The following is a 22,746-nucleotide window of genomic DNA, read 5'->3' as shown; positions in this document are numbered from 1 at the left end:
TCCTGCTCTTCGTCCTGCGACCCCAACACCGGGACTGCAGTGTCTGACCATTGACCTTGCAGTTCCAAGGGACAGGTTACCTCAATCAAATTGCTTTCCTCAACCTCCGGTGACAATAACAATGGCAACATTGGAGCTGAAGATGAGCATTCACAAATGTAATTGTGAATGGCAGTGCATCGACTCATTGGTTAAGAGAAAGGCAGGAAGGGGTTAAAGGTCAAGTGTCTTTACAAATTGACTGTTTTGTTAGTTTTGTTTGTTGTTATGGTTCTCAGAGTTAAAGAGAAAAGTGAGGTTTTATAGGTGTAGCTCTGAAGCTAGCAACATCCATTTATAGCTGAAAACAACAACCGATACGGCTTCAAACCATCCAAATTTTAGTGACAGACACAGACACTCTAAATGTTACAGTAAGACATCATGTCTCCTACAAGAACTAACACACTATCGTGTTCAAGATTCAACCAAACATAACAAAAATCACCTTTGACATCCACAGTGAACTGGATAGTGTCATCAGAGGTCTCACAGCTGTACCGCCCCGCATGAAATAGCTCAGCTGATTGGACAATGAGCCTCCTAAAGGAGCTGTCAGAGTTAATGTCCCAGCCATTCTGTGGGCAGAGCTGGTGGCCATCTTTGTACCAGCACACCTCAGCGGTTGGCTCGGTGACCTCGCACTCCAGTTCAAATGCCGCACCCACTTCAAACGCCTTGGTTTGCTCAACATCAAAACTAGTCGAGAACTTCACCGGTATAGCTATCAGGGTACATTTTGGACAAAACCAAGTAAACAATGTTGAAATACATTGAAAGGGGTAAAATGTAGCTAAAGATAGATTTTGGTGGCATGGCTTTGACAACGAATCAGAATGTCAAAACAGACTAAGCTGAGATCTATTATTGGTGTCAAGATTAACAGGAGGTTGTTACAGTAGTATTGTTATTACTACACAAGAAAAAAAGATATGGGTCACCTCTGATCTCCACTCGAAACTCCATGGTATCGTCCTCGGAGGCGCAGCTGTAAACACCAGAATGTCCAGGTTCGGCGAACTGGATAACTAAAGACCTTGTGTGGCCTTCCGATTGGATTTCTAATTCAGCGTTTGAAAGAAGCTGCGTTGGACCCTTATACCAGCAGACCTGGGCCTCTGGGTCCGAGACCACACACTGCAGTACAATGGGGCAGCCGGCCTCAATGGTCTTATTCCTTAGTGGTTCTGGAATCGCTGAGAACTTCACTGGTGGCACTACAGATATGTTTGAATGTTTGTCTTAGAAACAGCCTTGAATACAATTTCCTAAACATTAACAATCAACTAAGGGCTACATTTCAAGAAGGAAGAGCTTAAAAAGCATTGCATGTAAGAAAGTAAAAACTGTTAATATCTTAGCTAAGGGAGAGCTTTTGGTTAATTTATGTTTGTTACAATCCAGCATAGTAAGTAACAAATCATCAAATCACCTGTGACGTCCACGTTGAACGTGATGGCATCACCTTTAGTCTTGCAGCTGTATAACCCAGAGTGAATAAAGTCTGCCACGTCGACTACCAACATCCGAGACAAGCCATCACTGAGCATCTCTACTCCGCTCTGAGGCAGGAGCTTGGAGCCATCCTTGTACCAGTGCACTGTGGCTGAAAGGTCTGAGAGCTCACACTGGAGCTCCATCCGGGAGCCAGTATGGATGGCCCTTTCTCTCTTCTCGTCTGGGAGTGGTGTGAACTTCACAGGCGGGGCTATGGATGCATGCAGTCATTGGTCATTTACAAGTTGTTGCTGGTCATTCATTAAGACTTAAGAAGGAAAAGTTAAATGACAGGATCACAGCAGGAAGTGGTTAGTATGACAGAAACACAAAAACTTTTTTTTGGAAAGGCCCACTCACCCTCTACTTCCACATTGAATCTGATGACATCATCGATGGCGTCGCAGCAATAGACTCCAGAGTGTGAAAACTCTGCAGATTGGATGACAATCCGCCTCATTGTGCCTTCTGATTGGATGTGAAGGCCCTCGGTTGTTTGTAGCTCCACCCCATTCTTGTACCAGTGCACTGGGGCCGCAGGGTCTGACAGCTCACAGTACAGCACAATAGGGTTCCCCTCTTCTATAAACTTATTACGGTCCATTTCTGATAGTGGGGAGAACTTCACCAGAGGAGCTGTCAATTCCAGGACAAAACCAAACAAACTCCTTTAATATAGTATTTTTATAATCATTTATACAGTAATAAGCAATGCATATGAAGGATAGCTATTTACAAATATTAAAAAGAATAGTAAATAACTTCAGTTTGTGTTACACAGTGTATTATATAGTCCTAATACTGAAAGTGACCATGATTGTACCTTGAATGTATAATGCGGCAGAATCCCTAATGCCGTATGCTATGAATGTGATTTCAGCCCCGTTGTCTGTTTCTCGTACACCCCTGATGCGTAGCGACTGGTGCGTTCGAGACCGCCTCGTTGTGTATCGTTCGTCGTCCTGCAGCTGAGTGCCGTTCAAGAACCACGTGCCGATCACTGAGGCAGAGAGCTCGATGGTGAAGCAGGCGTCCTGCCCCTCTGGCACCAAGGCATCCTGCAGAGGAGCCTGTATCCTGGCCACAGGGACTGAAGGAGAGACCATGGCATTGAGTTAGCAGGAAGTGTTTTTTTGTTTTGCTGTCCAACCTGTTTTAATAAAATGCGACAAACAGATTTGTACTTGCCGGCACCATTTGTATAATTAAGTTTAACTGAGGACTACTAGGCCATCTTTATACATTTTTTAGTCAACTCCATCCATGATACCTTGTCATGATTCCTATATTCTTCCCTCCAACTGTCCAGGTGTTTTTAGAAACTTGCTCATGCGGTACCCTGAAATGTTGTACATATTCCTGTATCATCTGCATGCTCCAATTGTTCTCAGCCTCGTCTGTTGATTCTGGATAGAAGTGTCTGCAAAATAAGTGGTTAAAGGGGAACCAATCATCCAGCTCACCTAAGTGAACCGCTCGGGGAAACTCCACGTTGTTGCTCTTTCCGTACTTGTTGACGCTGCAGATTCGGAAGCGGTAGTCTGCCTCGCAGGGAACGCTGTCCCCTAGGATCTCTACGGAGGTGGCGGAGTCTGTGGTCAGACACTGGAGCCACTCCTGGGAGCCCGTCCCCACCTCCTGCCGCTCTAGGACATAGCCTGACGGGGGGTTCTTTCGTGAGTCCTGGGCGGGAACCCAAGAGAGCAGAGCGGCATTGGCTCGCTCTGTGTTGATCTGAACGCTCACAGGACAGCTTGGAGGGGAGTGTTTGGCAGCTGAAAAGGTCCCAAAACAGGGAATTTATGACATCCTTTGTTACAGGTAGTTCATTTAAATGGGAGTAAATGTTTGTAGTTTATATGGTAACAGTTAATATAATGAATTTAGGCAGCCTGTGCTACTTCTATTTGTACATACTACTGAACATAACTACTGAACCCAGCATTCTACATCTGAAATAATAGTTTTGTAGTCCTAGGTTCAAGTAGTACAACAACAAGTTGTGTCATTTTCTTCTTGGGCATTATTATTATTGTCCCTCTCTTGTCGGTCTCAGTCACATGAAGACTGCCTCAACACTGAAGGACAGGGTTAGAAAAAAATGAAACTGAAATTTTCATGTCTGTTTGCCTTTGAGATACCATAATGTCCACCATTTATTACCTTTCACTCTGAGCTGAGACGAAGTTTTGGACCTGCCCACGAAGAACATGACCAGTCCAGAATCCTGAGGATTGGTGTTGACGAATACCAGGATATGAGTGCGACCGAATGATTTGAGGATGGTCTGGTGCGTCTCTCGCAATTCCACTCCCTCCTTATACCAGTGGATGTCCATCTCCTCCTCCTCCACCTCAACACAAAATGCAGCGTTTTCTCCCTCCAGGACATCCACCTTCCTCGGCAGTTTCCGGACAATAGTGCCTGTGATGCAGGTATATTATAGGAGGTTCATGGAACAGAAGGATAATTTGTAGTATGTATTCAGAAACAATCACAGAACGGAGGGATTGGGGTTTGAACCCAGAACCGTGAACCTTCAGCTGGGGATCAAATACTAACTCCCCCCCCCCCCTCACCTCTAATCCAAGAGCAGTTGTTGGCCTTTTCCCTGAATCAGTATCACTGAGATCTCGCTCATAGTCCTTCAATATCGTGCATACACACACACCAGTTACCTTTCACAGCCACCTCCGCGATGCTCCGGCCCCCGTCGGGCATCTCACAGAGGTAGATCCCGTCGTCGTCCACGCCGATGTCTCGGATGGTGAGCCGCCTCTTGGTGCCCCATTCCTCCATGCCGTACTTCGCACCGGGCTGGAGCCGGCGGTCTTCCAGGTACCAGGTGATGGGGACCGAATCCTCAGGGACCTCGCACTCCAGCACGGCCAGGTCCCTCTCCCACACCTCCAGGTCGATCAGCGGCTGCTTGAACCTCACCGGAGGCTCTGGAGGAAGTGAGTTAAGGAACAAACACACAAGCTTAGAGTAAGACTAAGTCGTTTTATTTAAAGACTGTTTACCCTTAATTAATTAGTCACTGGCAGTATTTTAGGGAAGTATTAAATGCAAGTCAATTTTATCCATCTTTATCTTTTTGTTATGTAATTAAGGAGCAGGTAGGGGTTACGACGTCTTTGGTTTGAACCTTTTGGCAGGGAGTCAAACACTCAGTCGCTGAGTCACACTGGGTGTAGTCTTATTAGGCAAGGCAAGGAGTTCAATGTGCATAACAGAGAAAAAGACAACAGTATCATTTATAGTGAAGAAGTACATGCAAGCAATTTAATGAAAGACCTTCACAGAAATCACACATGTACTATAAAAAAAAGAGGTAGAAAAAGATAAAAAGTAACGAAAAAATAAATAAAAAGGTCAGACATTTCAGATATGAATCCGACATTAAATTATAATTCGATAAGAATAAAAATAAAAAGGAGAAGGAGGACTTCCGGTTATGGCGCGCTGCTAGGCAGACGTGTGAAAGAGAGCTCCCATGCACAATTCATAGAAAAGTAATCAGGAAGCCACTAAGAATTACCAAACAGTTACTACTGATCCAAAAACACAGCAAACAGCCATAATGCCACCGAAACTGCAGCCAAAGACTTCAAAGTCTACTAAATCAACCGATGGTTCTTCCAGCCCGACGATGCTAACTAGTTCCAATACTAGCAACGACGACACAATTAGCCCTGGTCCAATTCTCTACGCTATCCAGACAATGAAAGAAGATTTTGTGTCGAGGTTTGATGGGCTATTGGGCGCTATTCAGGGAGTGCAAGGCGAATTAAAGTCATTGACTGGCCGACTGACCGAAGCTGAAGACCGAATTGGCACCAATGAAGATGACCTAACATCTCTGAAAACACAGACCACCACCATGAAAGCAGCTATGGATGAGCTTGTGCTAAAGGTGGATGACTTGGAAAACCGAGCAATAATTCACCCAGCTACACTTCTGGTGACCATCAAGGGAAGACGGCACACGTTCGACACTGCATCTGAAGCGGAGGCTTTTGTGCAAGAATTGAAGTCTGAGCAACGCTTGGCAACGCTGGGTGGTGAGAAAGCTAACGTGTTTAGTGCTGACACAATACAGGTAACTGAATTCTTCCTGGACTGTTTAAAGAATGCAGCCGCAATACGGGCGCGATAAGCTTTTCCTGGACTGTTTAAGACTGTTAATTTAAGTATAATGTTTTGCTGCAAAGTGGTTATTTCTGATTGCAATACACAATAAGTTAACTTTTAATATTTTGCATGGAGCTCCAACATGATCGCTGAGCATGCTGTTCCTCGACATGTGGGTGGACCAGCTTAGTGCCATAGTCAGACTCTGTTCAGGGGTCTATTGGAAGTGTGATCTAGGGGAGGGAAGCGTGTACTTCGTTTGGGGAAGTACACCCTATTATGTTTACATCTACGTCTTAAGGCACATATTTTTATTTTCATTTGTATTAATTACGTTTTCTTTGTATTGTATACTCAATTCCAACCCGCACATACAATGTAGTATTATACCATGTCATTTGAACTCCAGTTCACCTCTTGGAATGTAAGAGGTCTAAACAAACTTGTCAAGCTTAAGCAAGTAATGAGTAGGATTAAACAACTAAAAGCTAAGATAGTCTTTCTGCAGGAGACACATTTAACACCTGAAGATGTAGTAAAAGTGAGGAGGAGGTGGCCAGGTCGAGTTTTTTCTGCTTCATCGAGTTCTCGCTCACGTGGGGTAATCACTCTGATACATAACTCCCTACCCTTTCATCTCATTAATGTGGATGAAGACCGATATGGGAGATACATTATTATTCAATGTGAAATACTCTCAATTAGGTTAAATCTGGTAAACTTATATGGACCCAATGATGACAACGCGTCTTTTTTCAGAAATCTGTTTTTGTCCCTGGCTGATTTGTCTTGTAGTTTCATAATAGGTGGAGATTTTAATTGCACTCTCCAACCAGAGATTGATAGATCCACGGGGATAGATACCTCCCATGCCCAGACACGAAAGGAGTTATTACAATATATAAAATAATTTAATTTAACTGACATATGGAAAAGAGACTATCCTAATCAGTCAACCTTCTCATGTTATTCTGCCACCTGCCAGACATTCTCCAGAATTGACTACTTTTTGGTCTCTGCTTCCTTGATGTCAACAATCACAAGAAGCTGGTACGACAGCATTGTAATTTCAGACCATGCTTCAGTTTCATTTAGACTAAACATGCCAAAGTCACTGAATTTCTCCATGGGGTGGCGCCTTCAGTCATTTTGGCTGAAGGATCCAGAATTTATGAAGTTTATTGGGGCACAAATTGATGATTACTTTGTAAATAACACAACTCAAACATCAGCTGCTATACGGTGGGAAGCATTTAAAGTAGAGCTGTCAGTTAAACGCGTTATTAACGGCGTTAACGCAAACCAATTTTAACGGCGTTAAAAAAAAATATCGCGCGATTAACGCAATTATTATATTAAATTTATTTTTTTTATTTTTTTTCTTTGGCTCAAAGCAAAGAAGCAGTAGCCTGACTGCTATGTTCAAATGACATTTGTTCAAAGCAGTCGTTTAATTGCACTATAGGCTCTTTTTTTGTATCGTCCTGTTTTGATCAGTATATGCCAATGTTGTTATCAATAAAAAATAATTTGCACAAGGCAAGCCGATGCACTTCACCATGTTGATAAGAGAATTAAAATGAGAAGAATTATGGGACAAAAAAATCAAGGGATATTTAGCATAGAAAAATAATTTGTGATTAATTGCGATTAATCGTGAGTTAACTATGACATTAATGCGATTAATCACGATTAAATATTTTAATCGCTTGACAGCTCTAATTTAAAGCCTTCCTGAGAGGACATATGATAAGTTATACAAGTTATAAACAAAAATCTTGGAGGCTGGAGATGCAACAGTTAGAAAAAAAGATAAAAGAAACTGAATCAAAACACTTCAAAAATCCTTCCCAACAGTCCTTTAGAGAACTTAATAAATTTAGAGCTAAGTATAATGTTTTATCTGTCAATAAGGCAACTAAAAGCCTGCTGAAATTGAAACAGTCCTATTATGAGCAAGGGGAAAAGGCTAGTAAACTCTTAGCTTGGCGTATTAAACAATCAGAATCTGAAAGAACAAATAAATACTATTCAGCTAGATGATGGGTTGGAGACTAGTGACCTTAAAGAAATTAATAAAGCTTTTAAAGGTTTTTACGAGAACTTATACAGCACAGACTCTTCAGCCTCAGCCTTGCAAAAACAAAAATACTTTTTGGATTCATTGAACATCAAGCCTCTTGAAGAAAACTTCCTGGATGATTTAGACCTAGACTTAACCATTGAGGAATTATCTGCAGCCACTGGGAGTATGAAGGGGGGTAAGACGCCTGGTGAGGATTCGATTCCCATTGAAATCTATAAAGCTTTTCAGGACACGCTACTGCCACCTTTACTTGAAATGTATAAAGAGTCCTTAGATATTGGGTCCTTTCCCCCTTCTCTAAATATGGCAGTAATAACACTATTGTTGAAACCAGGTAAAGCATCTAACCTTTGTCGATCGTATAGACCAATATCACTTCTTAATAACGATCTCAAAATTCTCTGCAAAGCATTAACCAGACGGTTAGATACACTTCTATCACAAATGGTGCACTCTGATCAAAACGGCTTTGTTCAGGGACGACAGGGTTTTCATAATATAAGACGAGTTCTTAATATTTTGTTTGAAAATTCAGGATGTATGGACACTGCTATTTTGTCATTGGATGCCGAGAAGGCCTTTGACAAGGTGGAGTGGCACTTCCTGTTTGAGGTTCTTCAAAGATTTGGCATGAAGAAGAAATTTCTCTGCTGGATCAGACTACTTTATGCTGACCCCCAGGCTGTAGTTTTAACAAATGGGCTATCTTCAGCACCCTTTAAGTTGTACAGGGGCACAAGACAAGGCTGCCCCCTGTCTCCACTGTTATTTACCCTGGCAATTGAACCGCTGGCCATGGCAATTCGCAACCATACTAGTTTTAAAGGCATAAGGATAGGAGATATGGAACATCGTATAGCACTGTATGCTGATGATGTCATTTTGTTTTGCTCTAATTTGAAACAGACTTTACCAGCTTTATTGGACCAAATTAACTTTTTTGGCACCTTTGCGGGATACAAAATTAATTACTCCAAATCTGTAATATTATTCATGAATGAAAGGGAATGACTACACCCCCCAATTCCTACTCCTTTTACGGTTTCACTAAATGGCTTCACATACCTGGGTGTTAAGATTGCCCCTACCACTGACAAAATTGTTCCTAATAACTACAATACCTTAACAGATAAGGTCACCCAACTTATAAATAGATGGACAAATCTACCCATTTCTATGATTGGGCGTATAAATGTATTGAAAATGTCAATTTTACAGAAGTTTCTTTATCTCTTTCAATCTATTCCACTTGCTCCTCCACCCTCACTCTTTAATTTTCTTAAAAAGCTTTTCTCTAACTTTATATGGAACAACAAGCGTCCCAGGCTCAGGCTTTCCCTGTTGTATTTACCATATGATAGAGGTGGTTTACAACTACCAAATCTTGAGTGGTATTACTGGGCAGCTCAAATCAGAGCAGGAATGTTTTATTTTGAGAGAAACCACCCTCCAGCTTGGGTTTCAATAGAAGCACATTTAACAAACATACCTTTAAACCTGTACATCTTCTCTGCTAAAAAACATAAACTAATCAAACATACTAAAAATCCTTTTCTCAAAAATACATTAATGGTTTGGCACAAATCTCTTGCATACCTAGGAGAAACAGCTAAACTATCTCGGTTTTCTCCAATTTTTGGTAATGATGACTTCCAACCTGGTAGAGCAGACCCAGGGTTTAAAATATGGGCAGCCCAGGGTATAGCTAAGGTAGCTGACCTTTACAATGAAAACTTGGTTCTCATGTCATTCGAAGAGCTTAAATCAAAATATGGGATTCCTGCAAAACATTTTTTTAAATATTTACAATTTAGAAGCTTCATCCTTTCCAGACAGAGCAATGATTTGAAGCTTCCCCCCCTATCCACTCTAGAAGATTACACTTTGAAGTTTTTACATTCTAGGGGACAGGTTTCATTACTCTATGAGCTTTTTGTAAGCAAGTCTAAAGGTGCGGCCACACCAGACGCGTATCTCGCGTAATTTTTACACGAGATACGCGCGTCAAATGTTGCTTGACCATTTTGTGTCAAAAATGGTCGCATACGCTCCTAACGCGCCTACGTCACTCGCCTAGATGAGTCCATGTCCATGCAAGTGAACGGAGCGTTCCCTCTTCGTCATAACTATCAAACCAAACATCCTTCACATTCACCGAGCGAACATTACGAAAGTAAAATGCACATTTCTCGCTAAAAATGTTTCCGTAAACGCATTTAATGGCGTAACTATGTTACTATTTCCACCCAGAATAAAGAAAGTTGTCGGCCGTAGCTACGCTGGAGTCCGAAGTAGGAAACCCAAACGCCGCCGTGTTTGGGTGATAGAGTTTAGATCGGGTTAGATTAAATAATCTCGGATATAAATAACAATAATCGGGTTAAATAACTTCACATGGTGTGTCTGGTGTGTTTCCAGCATTCGTAGTGTTGATCAGCAGATATATAGTCCGCCAAGACGTTGAGGTTGCTTAACCAGAGACTCTGTCCATGCAAGTGAACGGAGCGTTCCCTCTTCGTCATAACTATCAAACCAAACATCCTTCACATTCACAGAGCGAACATTACGAAAGTAAAATGCACATTTCTCGCTAAAAATGTTTCCATAAACGCATTTAATGGCGTAACTATGTTACTATTTCCACACAGAATAAAGAAAGATGTCGGCCGTATGCTTCTGTCCAAGCTCACTACTCTCTGCCAGTGACGTCGGGTCAAGCTCAACGCTGATTGGGCAACGCGGCTAATCGTCATGCGTATGAGCGTAAAAAGTTAAATTTTTTGAACTCTTGAAATGTACACGCGTATATATACGCGCGTAAATATACGCGCCTCATACGCGCGTTACGCGCGTAAAATGTTGCTTTTATGCGTGTAACGCGTGTACGCGTCTCATACACGCGTAAACCAATGGTTCCCTATGGAAAAAATGGCGATTTTATACACGAGGTACGCAAGATACGCGTCCGGTGTGGCCGCACCTTAAAGAATCATCACAGCGCTCACTTCAAGCATGGCGAAGGGACTTGCAGGATAATGTAACTGAGGAGGAATGGTCAAAGGCATGTTTTCTAGCTCAGACCCAATCCGTAAATACAAACTCCAAACTGTTACAATATAAATTGATAAGTAGACTGTACATAACACCAGCTAAATTGCACCACTTTAACCCTAACATACCTGATACCTGCTTCAAATGTAAAGACCAAAAAGGTACCTTATTTCATTGTATGTGGGAATGTCAAAAGACACTTTCTTTTTGGAGTAAGGTGGTGGACCTTGCTAGCCAAATCATTGGCAGGAAAGTGCCTCTTAGTCCTAAATTGTGCCTATTGAATATCTATCCAGAAGACTTCACTAAAGACTTCACTACTTCACTAAAAAAATTAGGTCTCTTCATGGAAATCAGATACACCATGTGCCACATCACAATGGTTGAAGGGAATGACTTCTTACTTAGCTTTGGAAAAGATAAGTTACACAACAAAAAATAGACTTGACAAGTTTTGGGAAATATGGAACATTTTCTACAACTTCCTTGAAAATAACAACATGGATGTTGATGGTTGGTTGGATGATAAGACGGATTGAGAACTTTTTGTTTCTGTTTTGTTTTGTTTTGTTTTCATTTGTTCTCCCCTGTAAACAATGTAAGTTAGCAGATGTAATTTCAATGACTGTAACACACTGTCTACTGTGACAAGAACATCTATTATATGTGCTATATGTGAGAGCAAATTGCATTATATGTGCCTTGTTGTGTTGTCTTGTATTGTTTGTCTGTAAAATGAACAAAATTCTTAATAAATATATGTTTAAAAATAAAAATAAAAAAGGAGAAGGAAAGCATTACAAATGTTTATAGTATGCATCACTGAAGAGCTTAGTCTTTAGTTTTGATTTAAAAAGTTGTGGGAGCATTTTTTATTTCTTCTGGCAGTTTGTTCCAAAGTTTAGCTGCATAAACATTTAAGGCTGACTCACCACACTTTGTTCCGGCAGTAGTTTGAACTAAAATATCTTTGTTTTGAGACCTCAGTCTTCTGGCTGGGGATGTGCTGTATGAACATGTCATGGATATAGTTTGGTCCAATGCCATTTAGTGCTTAGGGTTAGGGTTAGGGTGAGCTCTACTTCTAACAAGAAGTAGAGCTCAATCAACTATATAAATAACAGAAGCCAGTGTAAGGACCATGATCACTCCTTTTAGTCCTAGTTAGCACCCTACCACTAGCATTTTGTATCGTTTATAGTTGCTTTATAGTTTTTTGGGGAATCCCAGTTAAAAGGGCATTACCGTAGTCTATCCTACACTGGAAAAAGTCTTCTGTTGAACCAAGTAAAAAAAATATGGGTAATGGTTCACATCTATATTACATAACTTGAGCCAATGACAAATATATAGCTTGCCTCAAACAATATTTCCTATGTTCATAAAAACAAAATAATACAACTTGGCACCAAGTATAATTCTATTCTTTGAATGAAGTTAATACATTTAAATCGTATGTTAAATCCTAAACAAAAAAATATTGATTCACTCCAACAATTGGTTCTCATTTAAGAAATATCTATCAGAAATAATTTGGTTTATCCAATCAAAAAGATTACAATTTAATCAAACAATTGTTTCTCATTATTGTATACATCATCATCATAATTTTTTCCCGCTCGGCTCTCGCCGCTTCATGGCCTTGAGGCGCTTCTGTCTGGATTCGACATCAGTCAGGGTTAGGTGCTTTGCCAAAGACACCTCGATACACTGCTTGGTGAAGCCGGGGATTGAACCAACAACCTTCAGATTACCAGCCAACCCGCTCTACCACCTGAGCTACTGCCGCCAGTGGGTCATCGTCACTCTGGTCAAGGGTAGTGCTTTCACCTCAAAAAGTCGCCAAAAGTCACCAATAGCAGCTGAAAAAGAAGCTAGATTTGTCGCTTGTCGCTGTTTTGAAAAAAAGTCGCCAAAGGGGTCTGAAAAGTAGCTAAATATAGCGACAAAATCGCTAAGTTGGCAACACTGCAGTTTGGTCCAGTAGTCGTAAGCGTCTTTGTATTTAATGCGCATGCGCAGGCTTGTACGTAACCCTGACATTTTACATTTGTCAAAATAGATATTTCTTAATTGAAATCCTAACTAAAAATATCTATATTTCACAGTATTTTGAAGTAAAAAAAAGTTATTTTAAAAATAAAACAAAAAATGTTTATTTGAATTGAATTACAAAATAATAATCAGATGAAGTGCGGCATAAATCCCTTTTTCCAGTGTACTTGAGGTAAAAGCCTGAATACGTTTTATTAGGTCACTCTGACTGAAAAATGCTGATTTAGTGACTGATTTCACATGATTATTGAAGCTCACTGTCTCACTGTCAATGATGATGCCCAGATTTCTTACAGCATCCTTTGCCTTAAGTCCATTTGTGCCAGGTAGATTAGCAACCCTGGATCTTTGCCCTTTGTTCCCAAATATAATGACCTCAGTTTTGTCTGTGATCAACTGAAGAAAATGTTGTGACATCCAAGTGTTAACCTGGTCGAGGCACTGATGGAGAGAATCAAGGGGTGCATAATCATTGGGAGACAGAGCAAGGTCAATTTGAGTGTCATCTGCATACACTGGAAAAAGCCTTCTGTTGAACCAATTAAAAAAAACAAGGGTAATGGTTCACATCTATATTACATAACTTGAGCCAATGACAAATATATAGCTTGCCTCAAACAATATTTCCTATGTTCATAAAAAGAAAATAATACAACTTGGCACCAAGTATAATTCTATTCTTTGAATGAAGTAAATACATTTAAATTGTATGTTAAATCCTAAACAAAAAAATATTGATTCACTCCAACAATTGTTTCTCATTTAAGAAATATCTATCAGAAATAATTTGTTTTATCCAATCAAAAAGATTACAATTTAATCAAACAATTGTTTCTCATTTAAACATGAACATTTTTAAAAATAACATATTTTGGTATACATCATAATTTTTTCCTGCTTCATGGCCTTGGGGCGCTTCCGTCTGGATTCAACATCACATCGCGACATTAGACAGGGTTAGGTGCTTTGTCAAAGACACCTCGTTACTCTGCTTGGTGAAGCCGGGGATTGGACCAACAACCTACAGGTTACCACCCAACCCGCTCTACCACCTGAGCTACTGCCGCCACACAATATACAATATATATTAACAATCTAAATGGCAGAGTTAGACCTACTCCAGACCTCCCTCCAGACACAGACAGACTGTCCTAGCTCACAGAACCAGTGAGTCATCGTTACTCTGGTCAAGGCTAGTGCTTTCACCTCAAAAAGTCGCCAAAAGTCACCAATAGCAGCTGAAAAAGAAGCTAGATTTGTCGCTTGTCGCTGTTTTGAAAAAAAGTCGCCAAAGGGGTCTTAAAAGTAGCTAAATATAGCGACAAAATCGCTAAGTTGGCAACACTGCGGTTTGGTCCAGTAGTCGTAAGCGTCTTTGTATTTAATGTGCATGCGCAGGCTCCTAATCAAATATAACAGTGTTTTAGGAAGAAAACAAAAAAAAATATTTGGATTGAATGACAAAATTATTAATCAGTTGAATACACAACCTTAAAATTTTACATTTGTCAAAATGGATATTTCTTAATTGAGCTCCTAATTAAAAATATCTATATTTCACAGTATTTTGAAATAAAAATAAGTTATTTTAAAAATAAAACAAAAAATGTTTATTTGAATTGAATTACAAAATAATAATCAGATGAAGTACGGCTTAAAACCCTTTTTCCAGTGTAGTTATGATAACGAATGAGTTTTCCTGAGGATTTGGCAGAGTAGGAGCATGTACCAATTACACAATAAGGGGCCTAGGATCGATCCCTGAGGTACACCACAAGTCAGGGTTGCTGGTTTTGAGGTGTAGGTTTCTATAGCAACAAAGTAGTAAGTAAGATTGTAGCCATTTTATGACAGCACCTGAAAAACCGACCCAGTGTTTCAGTCGATGGAGCAGTATATGGTGGTCAACAGTATCAAATGCTGCACTGAGGGCCAGTAGTACCAGGGCAGTTGTTTTGCCTGCATCAGTCTTCAGAGGAATGTCGTTTATCACCTTTACAAGGGCTGTCTCTGTGCTATGGTTAGTACGGAAGCCAGATTGATAGTCATCAAAATAACTATGAGACGATAGAAAAGCAGTGAATTGGTTGAAAACAGTTTTTTCAATAATTTTTCCAATAAAAGGTAGATTTGATATTGGTCTGTAGTTGCTTATTACTGAACGATCCAGGTTACTTGTTTTGATCAGGGGCTTTACGACTGCTGTTTTTAGGGACCTGGGAAATTTACCGGTTTGTAGTGATGTATTTATTATCTGAACCATATCTGTTGTTATGAGATGAAGGACAGATTTAAAAAGACTACTGGGTAACGTATCCAGTTGGGAGGCAGCAGAGCTGAGATTTTTGACTGGTTTTAATTAGAGTTTCATGGTTGATGGAAGTTAATTCTTACATTTTGTGTACGGGCCCTCTTTCAGTAGCTGGTAATTCCAAAACACGAGTTGTTTGCAACTGCGTTGTTATGTTCAATCTTATTTTTTCAATTTTACTATTGAAAAAGGATGCAAACTCTTCACACTTGTGATCTGAGAGAAGCTCTGGTGTTACGTTAGTTGGGGGATTCGTAAACCTTTCAACAGTAGAGAATACCACGCAAGCATTATTTATGTTCCTGCTAATAAAATCAGAGAAAAAGGTCTCCCTTGCCTTGCAAATTTCCTAATTATACAGCCATAGCATGTTTTTATAAATTTGGAAGTCAATGTGTAGTTTGGACTTGTGCCATTTTCTCTCGATTTTCCTGCATTCCTTTTTTTTTGATTAACCAATGAATTTTGTCTCCATGGAGAACTTTGCTTGTTTATGACTTTTTTAACTTTTACTGGAGCAATGTCATCGATGATTTGTCTCATCTTTGAAGTGAAATTGTTCATCAAGTCATCTACCGAGTCAGATGTTTGAAAGGGATTTTGGGAGAGCAGTTGCTCAAAAAGTGCAATGGTGTTCTCATTTATGACTCATTCCTGACAGCCAAGTCCATCACATTAGTAGACACATTGAGACCTTTGGTGATGACAAGGTCAAGAGCATGACCATGCAAGTGTGTTGGCCCCTGTACATGCTGTGTTAAACTAAAAGTGTATAAGAGCATAAGAAAATCCCTTGATTTGGTGTTCTCTAAATGATCTACATGCAAGTTAAAATCCCCTGGGATAATAATAGAGTCAAACTCTAAGTAAATAGTTGACAGTAGTTCACAAAGTTCTTCTAGAAATACTTTTACTGACTGTCATGAAGGCCTGTAAACGATTAATAGTGGAATGTTGGGAGAACACTTAATAAGTGAGCGTAGGTATTCAAAATATGTAAAATGCCCTAAAAGTAACTGCTTGGACTGAAAAGATGCTTTGTATATTTCGGCAATTCCACCCCCCTCTTCTTGTCACGGGTTGTACTCATGAAATTGAAGTTTGGGGGAGCAGATTTGATCAAGGTAGATACAGCCTTAGCATGATCTAGCCGAGGGGGGTGGCCAGTTCGAATCCCGAACCTCCACGGATGAGGTGCCCTTGAGCAAGGCACCTGAAACCCCCACCTGCTCCCCGGGCGCTGCACCGCGGCAGCCCACTGCTCCGGTAGTGCCGGTGTGCCCCCATGTGTGTAACTGCATGTGTGTACCTGTGTGTGCACCTGTATTTGTGTACCCCACGTGTGTGGACCTCTGTGTGTGTATGTGTTCACCGGCTACCCGGATGGGTCAAAAGCAGAGAAAGAATTTCCCCCTAAAAAGGGATGAATAAAGGACTTATCTTATCTTATCTTATCTTTAGCCATGTCTCAGTCAAGAGCATCAAATCAAGTGAGTGTGAACAAATCAGATCATTAATTAGAAATGACTTATTGGACAGTTACCTGACATTCAGCAGAGCTAATCTTACATTAGTAGGCCTAAGTGTTGGGATCCTTTCCAATGGTGTATACAGAATTTGTTTTGGAACTGGTTTTAGGTCGACTAGTTTACCCCGCCGTGTAGTCACTGTCCTTTATGTTTTGTTGATAAACAACTTATCAGTACAGTGATGGGGAATTTGGAGGTGGGTGATGCCTGGATGGAACAGAAGGGGGGGCTACCGATATGGGCTGCATTCTTGGCCGGATAAAGTAAGGCACCAGAAACAGGAAGCACTTTAGTGTTTACCAACATGGGCAGGTGGATTGCAGTGGCAACCGGAGATCAGGATGCGCTGTAAACAGTCAGTTAGGTATTCTTATATATAGACTTTATGATTGTAATGTACAGCACAGCTTTCACTATCACATATTGCATCAAAGCTATGGCTGTTTTTATTGACATTGGAAATTACACCAGCTATTGGTCTAACCACATATATTACTTAATCTATTGATAATACATTGTTATAATGTATATTATCATATAAGTTAATATTTGTTTAAATATGAACAAACAAATCATAAACATAGGGTTAGGGTTACTCTGGCGTTAGTTCTGGACAACTGTATTAGAAATACAATAAGAAGATGTAATTTCATTAAATAGATCAACCTCTGCTAATTTACATAATGAACACAATTGTTTGAATACTACTTTTTTTTAAAAGCCATCAAAGTATAAAGCACTTAAAACTGAATTTACAGGTCGCTGGAGTTCAGTATAATTGGTCTATTCAAATGTATTCTGTCATAAATATCCACACAGTAAACGAGATAGGAGAAATCATGAGAGAAGTTGCTTATTTGATGCTGAGGTATGAAAAGATCATTAACACACTCAAGTGTTAGTTAGGAAATAAACGGTTTGTAACGGACACCATCGGATAGTAACAGACTGTTGTAAACAAAAGAATGTGGACTGCATTTAGAAACAACACCACACTCTGGTATTGTTAGCTAACCGTAGTGCTTGAACTAAGCTCTGAATCATACTATAATGATTGTTTGAATATGAAAGACTATCTTACAATTTTCTTACATTTAAAACTAGGTGTGGCTGATATTTTGGGTGTGGCTTTTATACCACTCTGATGTTATAAATGCAAAAATATCCAAAATACAATTCATATCCTTCATTCATAGTGTCTGAAGGGTTGACAATTGTTGGTTTGACTTGACAAACTATTCAAATATTGAATTAATACGATCATGAGACAATCTTCCAGATTAGTCATCACTCAACACTCTTAAAGAGTTAGGACTTGGTGACAGCTGTCAAAGAATTATTCAAGAAAACCTAGAAGGTAAAGATGGTTACAAGAATGCAAGACAAATAAGAAAAAAACACAATTTCTAAATTATGTACAGTACATTTACGATATACACTGCCGCAAATTCTACAATATCAGGATCAATCTCGGTCTCCCTTTAACAATCTGCGCTTTCAAACATTAACTCAACATGTGGATGATCTAATCAACTATAATATTTATAGAATCCTGGTTCTCAAAGATTCTAGGTTACTCGTGACGTCAATCAGATTTTAAATTATAATACTGATCAAGTATTGTTGATCAAGCATACTTCATTAAAGAATGTCCCCGCCAAGTACAACTCAAGAATAACTATTCTGGGGCGGCTTATTTTTGAGTGTGGCCCATTTTCCACTTTACAATCATAAATTCTTCATTATCTTCCACTGTGGTTTATTTTCGAGCATTTCATTTATAATAATCCATGAAAAAAATATTTGAATTGAACTGCTACTGATATTTGCATTGGATAAATGACTAAAACGCTTAATCTAAAATTAAATTGAGATTTTATGCATTGCCGCTAATCGGTTAATTGCCAATTGCCACATAAATCAATTAAAGTTGAGAAAACCGTGCTTATTTAGAGGTTGAAACCAACACTTTATCTGTTTACAGCAGGGTGTCACATTACAGATACAATGCTCGCTGTTGGTGTTGTTAGTATGGACCGAACTGCATCCCGAGGAGAAATCGGATCCCATTCCGTTAAGATCTTAATCACATGGTTCCCCTCTCCGATATCTATAGCGATTGGAATCCACCTTCATCTGATGAACTTGGACCACTTTGACATTTCATGTGACAGATATTTATACAGTTCTAAAGATGCATGGTAGATAGGGAGTGGGTATGGTATTCAAAGATAAATATTTAAGACTGTTGAAAATACAGTGATTATTACAGGGTTAAAATGTTTTTTAACTTTGTGCATTCTTATTATGATTTATTGAGCATAATTATGCCAATTAAATATATTGAATGTATCAAATATTAGATTTGCTTCCAAACTAGGAGTTGTGTTGACGAGGACAACAATACTTTCCTTACTTACCTTTCACAGTCAAATGTACAGCGCTGAGTGTTTGTCCCGCAGTGTTGGACGCAGCGCAAACATAAACTCCATTGTCCTTCTGCTTACAGTACAGCACCTTCAGAGTGAAATATCCCTCTCTATCCTCATAGCACAAGTAGCGTCTCCCCGAGAGAATGAGCCGACCGTCCTTCCTCCATATAATCTCCGGTTTGGGTTTTCCCGTCACAAAGCAGCGAAACTTGGCATGCTTGCCCTCAGTCACCGCAAACATCTTTACTTTGGTGGACTTAGTCATGCCGTCGTCTCTGAGTCTATTGGACATCAGCCTGCCACTCCTCTGTTTGCCCTGTTGGGCCTTCCAGTGGCTGTTGTTGTACCCGTTTCGATTCCCATCGTCCCCCTGCCCCGGGCCGGCATCCACCAGCAACACTGCACCCGCCAGCCCCTCGCCAAACTCATTCCGGGCCTTGCACGTGTACACCCCGCCGTCGGGGGCACGCGTCTTGAAGATCTTCAACTGGAACCAGCCGCCGTCCTGGCACCCCACGCTGAAGTGCGTGCTCTCGAAGATCTCGTGGAGCTTCCGTCCGTCCTTCTCCCAGACCACGTCGGGCCTCGGGTTCCCCCACAGCTTGCAGGAGAAGACAGCATCGTCCCCGCGGCCCACACGGGTGGAGAGGGGCTTGATGAGGAAACGAGGCTTGTTCTCCTCCCTGACCTCCAGCTCCTGGGCCTCGCCCTCCACCTTGAGCGTGGCGGCCGCATACGTCTCCCCGATACTGTTCTTGGCCTTGCAGATGTACTGCCCGCTGTCCTCGGATGTCACAGAGGAGATGATGAGGTTGTAGACGTTGCCGTCCTCAAACACGCGGTACCGCCCCTGTGTGTCGATCTTAATGTTGTTGCTCTCCCAGATCACGGCGGGCCGGGGGTCTCCGCCGATCTGGCACTTCAGAACGGCGTCGGTGCCGCTCTGGACCACCACCGGCCTGGGGTAGGCCAGGAAGCGGGGCGCTCCGCCAAACACGTCCATGTCTGCTGCAGGGCCAGCCTCTACTCAGCAGCTCAGTCGCTCACTGCCAATGCTGGGGCGGGACTGTCTCGGACTGCGCAGTACAAGTATCTGAGGCAAAAGGATCACAAAGTGTAATCAAGACATGAAATGTTATCTACTAATGGGAGTTAATATACAGGCTCAACCCACCACTTTGCTGATCAGGTAAGAAGTAGGCTACAATACAAGGTTATATTCTATATCTTAGTCCTAATGCTAGATGTCTTTCCATCTATCCTGCAAACAACTGTCCTGTCCATGATGGCACAAAATCATGGAAAGGACATGACTCCATAAGAAAATGGAGTCATGCCCAGCTCGGCTGGGCTTGGGGGATAGTAGTAGGTGGAGGGATGTGACTTGTTCCTAACAGCAGCCACAACACAGATAGGCAACACAGTTGGTGCCGTATTTCAATGGGAAAGTGCTTAATATAGCGTGCGCTAAATAAAGACCTGCAAAGGAGTGTGTGTGTGTGTGTGTGTGTGTGTGTGTGTGTGTGTGTGTGTGTGTGTGTGTCAGGTATCACAAAGAAAGCTGTGAACCCCACATGCTCACAGGAACACTGACGATACTCACAGCAGATCTTTCTGAGATCGTACAGCGACCATACCAATGCCTAACAGACCCCACTACAAACAGAGACACTTTACCAAGCAGTAGTCTCACAGAAGACAACACAAAGTAAATCAAGTAAAGACCTTACAGAGACCATACCGCAGCCATACAGAGACCCGATGAACCCTACAGAGACTATAATAAGACCCTATATTCCTTAGTGCGACATTACTGAACCCCTATAGCAACCATTGAGAGACCATTTACAAAGAGCTTAAGAAAACCTTACAGTCACATAACAGCAACCTTACAATGGCCAAACTGAGACCATATCAGGACCATACAGAGGCTTAAAGGCGAACAAAGAGTAACCATTCTTACCATACTTCCATATTTAATTGAGACCATACACTGAGTGACAATGCCCACACCATAAAGTGACCTTACAGGCCTAATGGAGACCCTACAGCTGACAAACAGAGGCCTTATGGAGACCATACTTTGGCAATGCAGAGACTTCACAGTCCAAAAATGTGACAGCATCCATCTCGCTATGTTTGTTGGTTGCCATCGGCAACAAATTCCCCTTCAAAATGTCAGCTAATGGCACTGTAAAGCCCCAGAACAACACGGTTAAAGATGGATTAGTCCAAGGCTAGACATCTCTTTATGTTGTAAGAAGTATCAACCTTATACTATTGGTTTTTGGTTTCATTATATTTATCTTACAAGTCTCTCTGCTTAGCTTAGGGTTAGGGGTTGGACCCTATGTGTCGGACAATACAGGACAGTCACAAACTGACCAGTTCATTTAAGAACATTTAAAGATCATTGGAGACATGAAAGGCGTCTGATAATAAACATTCCCTCAAAATTATTAGAAGAGCCATAGGACAGATTCATGATTTACAACAGTTTAAAAAGAACAGTTTAAATCGAGGTTTGAGGAGAAACCTGAACAGAAATGAGAACATAAGTGGTAAAAGTCAAATGTAAAATCACCTTTTTGATTCATTCAGTTGTTATACAATACAATAATACACATACACTGCATCCTATAATCAATATGTGTAAGACAAATAACCCACAGTGTTAAGTCACAGGTCAGTGTTTTCCATAATCTCTCATGTTATTTGGTTATTTAGAATGTTGTAGAAATGCATCATATCCTGTAGCCAAACTTGTAGGCCTACTGATCAGAAAAACTGTCCACAATTCTGTTGTTATTTTAACAAATATATATCTTTGTGCCCACGCACATATCGGAAACATTTCATTAGAGGAAAATCTGTGAGGTCAATGCGTTGAAAGTGGTTTAAATATCACCCAGGAGGTTTTAAAGAGGGGGGTTGGGATTGCCTTTCGTGTTTACTTGTCTGGTTTAATTGGAATGACCTCTGCCCCCTTGTGAAGTTGGGCCACGCATCCCTCACATGACCTACCTCGCGTCGGAGTCCTGGAACGACAACGTCAACATACATTCCGCACACGCAGAAATTGTCTTCAAGCTAAGTAATCAACGTTGCTTGTCTTCAACGGCCGGGCCTACCGACGCCCCGCTCTGGCATGCGGTGTGAAATAAATCCAGGTCAAGTGTCCCACGTGCTTTGCCAGTACATGTTTCTTTAAATCTTGAACAACTTTGTGTTTCGGAGCCGAACTTCTGTTTTCGTTCCGAACAGCTACAACTTCAGAGTGGTCCCCGCAATCTGTGTGGCGTTCTGCCGTTAGACACCCTGAGTGTCATTGTTCGTGGAAGACCGATAAGTGCTTTTGCAGCTGCCGCAGTCCCCTAAAAATACCGGCCGCCTCGATGACAGCAGCAAGGATAAGCCAGGCTCTCCCATTCACTTGCTAGCGAGGGCTAAAAAAAGCTATGGATGACTGGGCTCAGGGCAGGCTGCTTAGCTTACTTGAGACCTTGCAATAAAAACCTAAGAAGAAAGCATGGATTCTAGTCTCTACAAATCTTTTACGCTCATCCCCCCTACATTTTGTAATTTAAAACAGAATCACGTCTTCATGGTTGA

The 22,746-nt window shown here is 41.0% G+C and overlaps 1 protein-coding gene across 1 annotated transcript in view; it reads right to left on the bottom strand.

Moving 5' to 3' along the window:
* obsl1b (obscurin like cytoskeletal adaptor 1b) overlaps positions 1-22,519 on the bottom strand; it is a 43,931-nt gene extending 21,412 nt beyond the window's left edge. The window contains exons 1-10 of the mRNA XM_056579996.1: positions 22,159-22,519; positions 19,123-20,227; positions 4,215-4,484; positions 3,700-3,960; positions 3,000-3,311; positions 2,360-2,626; positions 1,897-2,172; positions 1,472-1,747; positions 981-1,256; positions 488-763 (exon numbers count right to left, since the gene is read on the bottom strand). Coding sequence (XP_056435971.1) covers positions 488-763; positions 981-1,256; positions 1,472-1,747; positions 1,897-2,172; positions 2,360-2,626; positions 3,000-3,311; positions 3,700-3,960; positions 4,215-4,484; positions 19,123-20,137 — 3,229 coding nt within the window. The 5' untranslated portion in view covers positions 20,138-20,227; positions 22,159-22,519. The remainder of the gene's footprint in view (positions 1-487; positions 764-980; positions 1,257-1,471; positions 1,748-1,896; positions 2,173-2,359; positions 2,627-2,999; positions 3,312-3,699; positions 3,961-4,214; positions 4,485-19,122; positions 20,228-22,158) is intronic.
* Between the last annotated feature and the right edge of the window lie 227 nt (positions 22,520-22,746).

The sequence above is a fragment of the Gadus chalcogrammus genome, chromosome 20 (assembly GCF_026213295.1).
Source record: "Gadus chalcogrammus isolate NIFS_2021 chromosome 20, NIFS_Gcha_1.0, whole genome shotgun sequence".
Taxonomy (NCBI): Eukaryota; Metazoa; Chordata; class Actinopteri; order Gadiformes; family Gadidae; genus Gadus; species Gadus chalcogrammus.
Note: the sequence above shows the minus strand (reverse complement) of the source record. Positions and strands in the feature narration are given on the sequence as shown.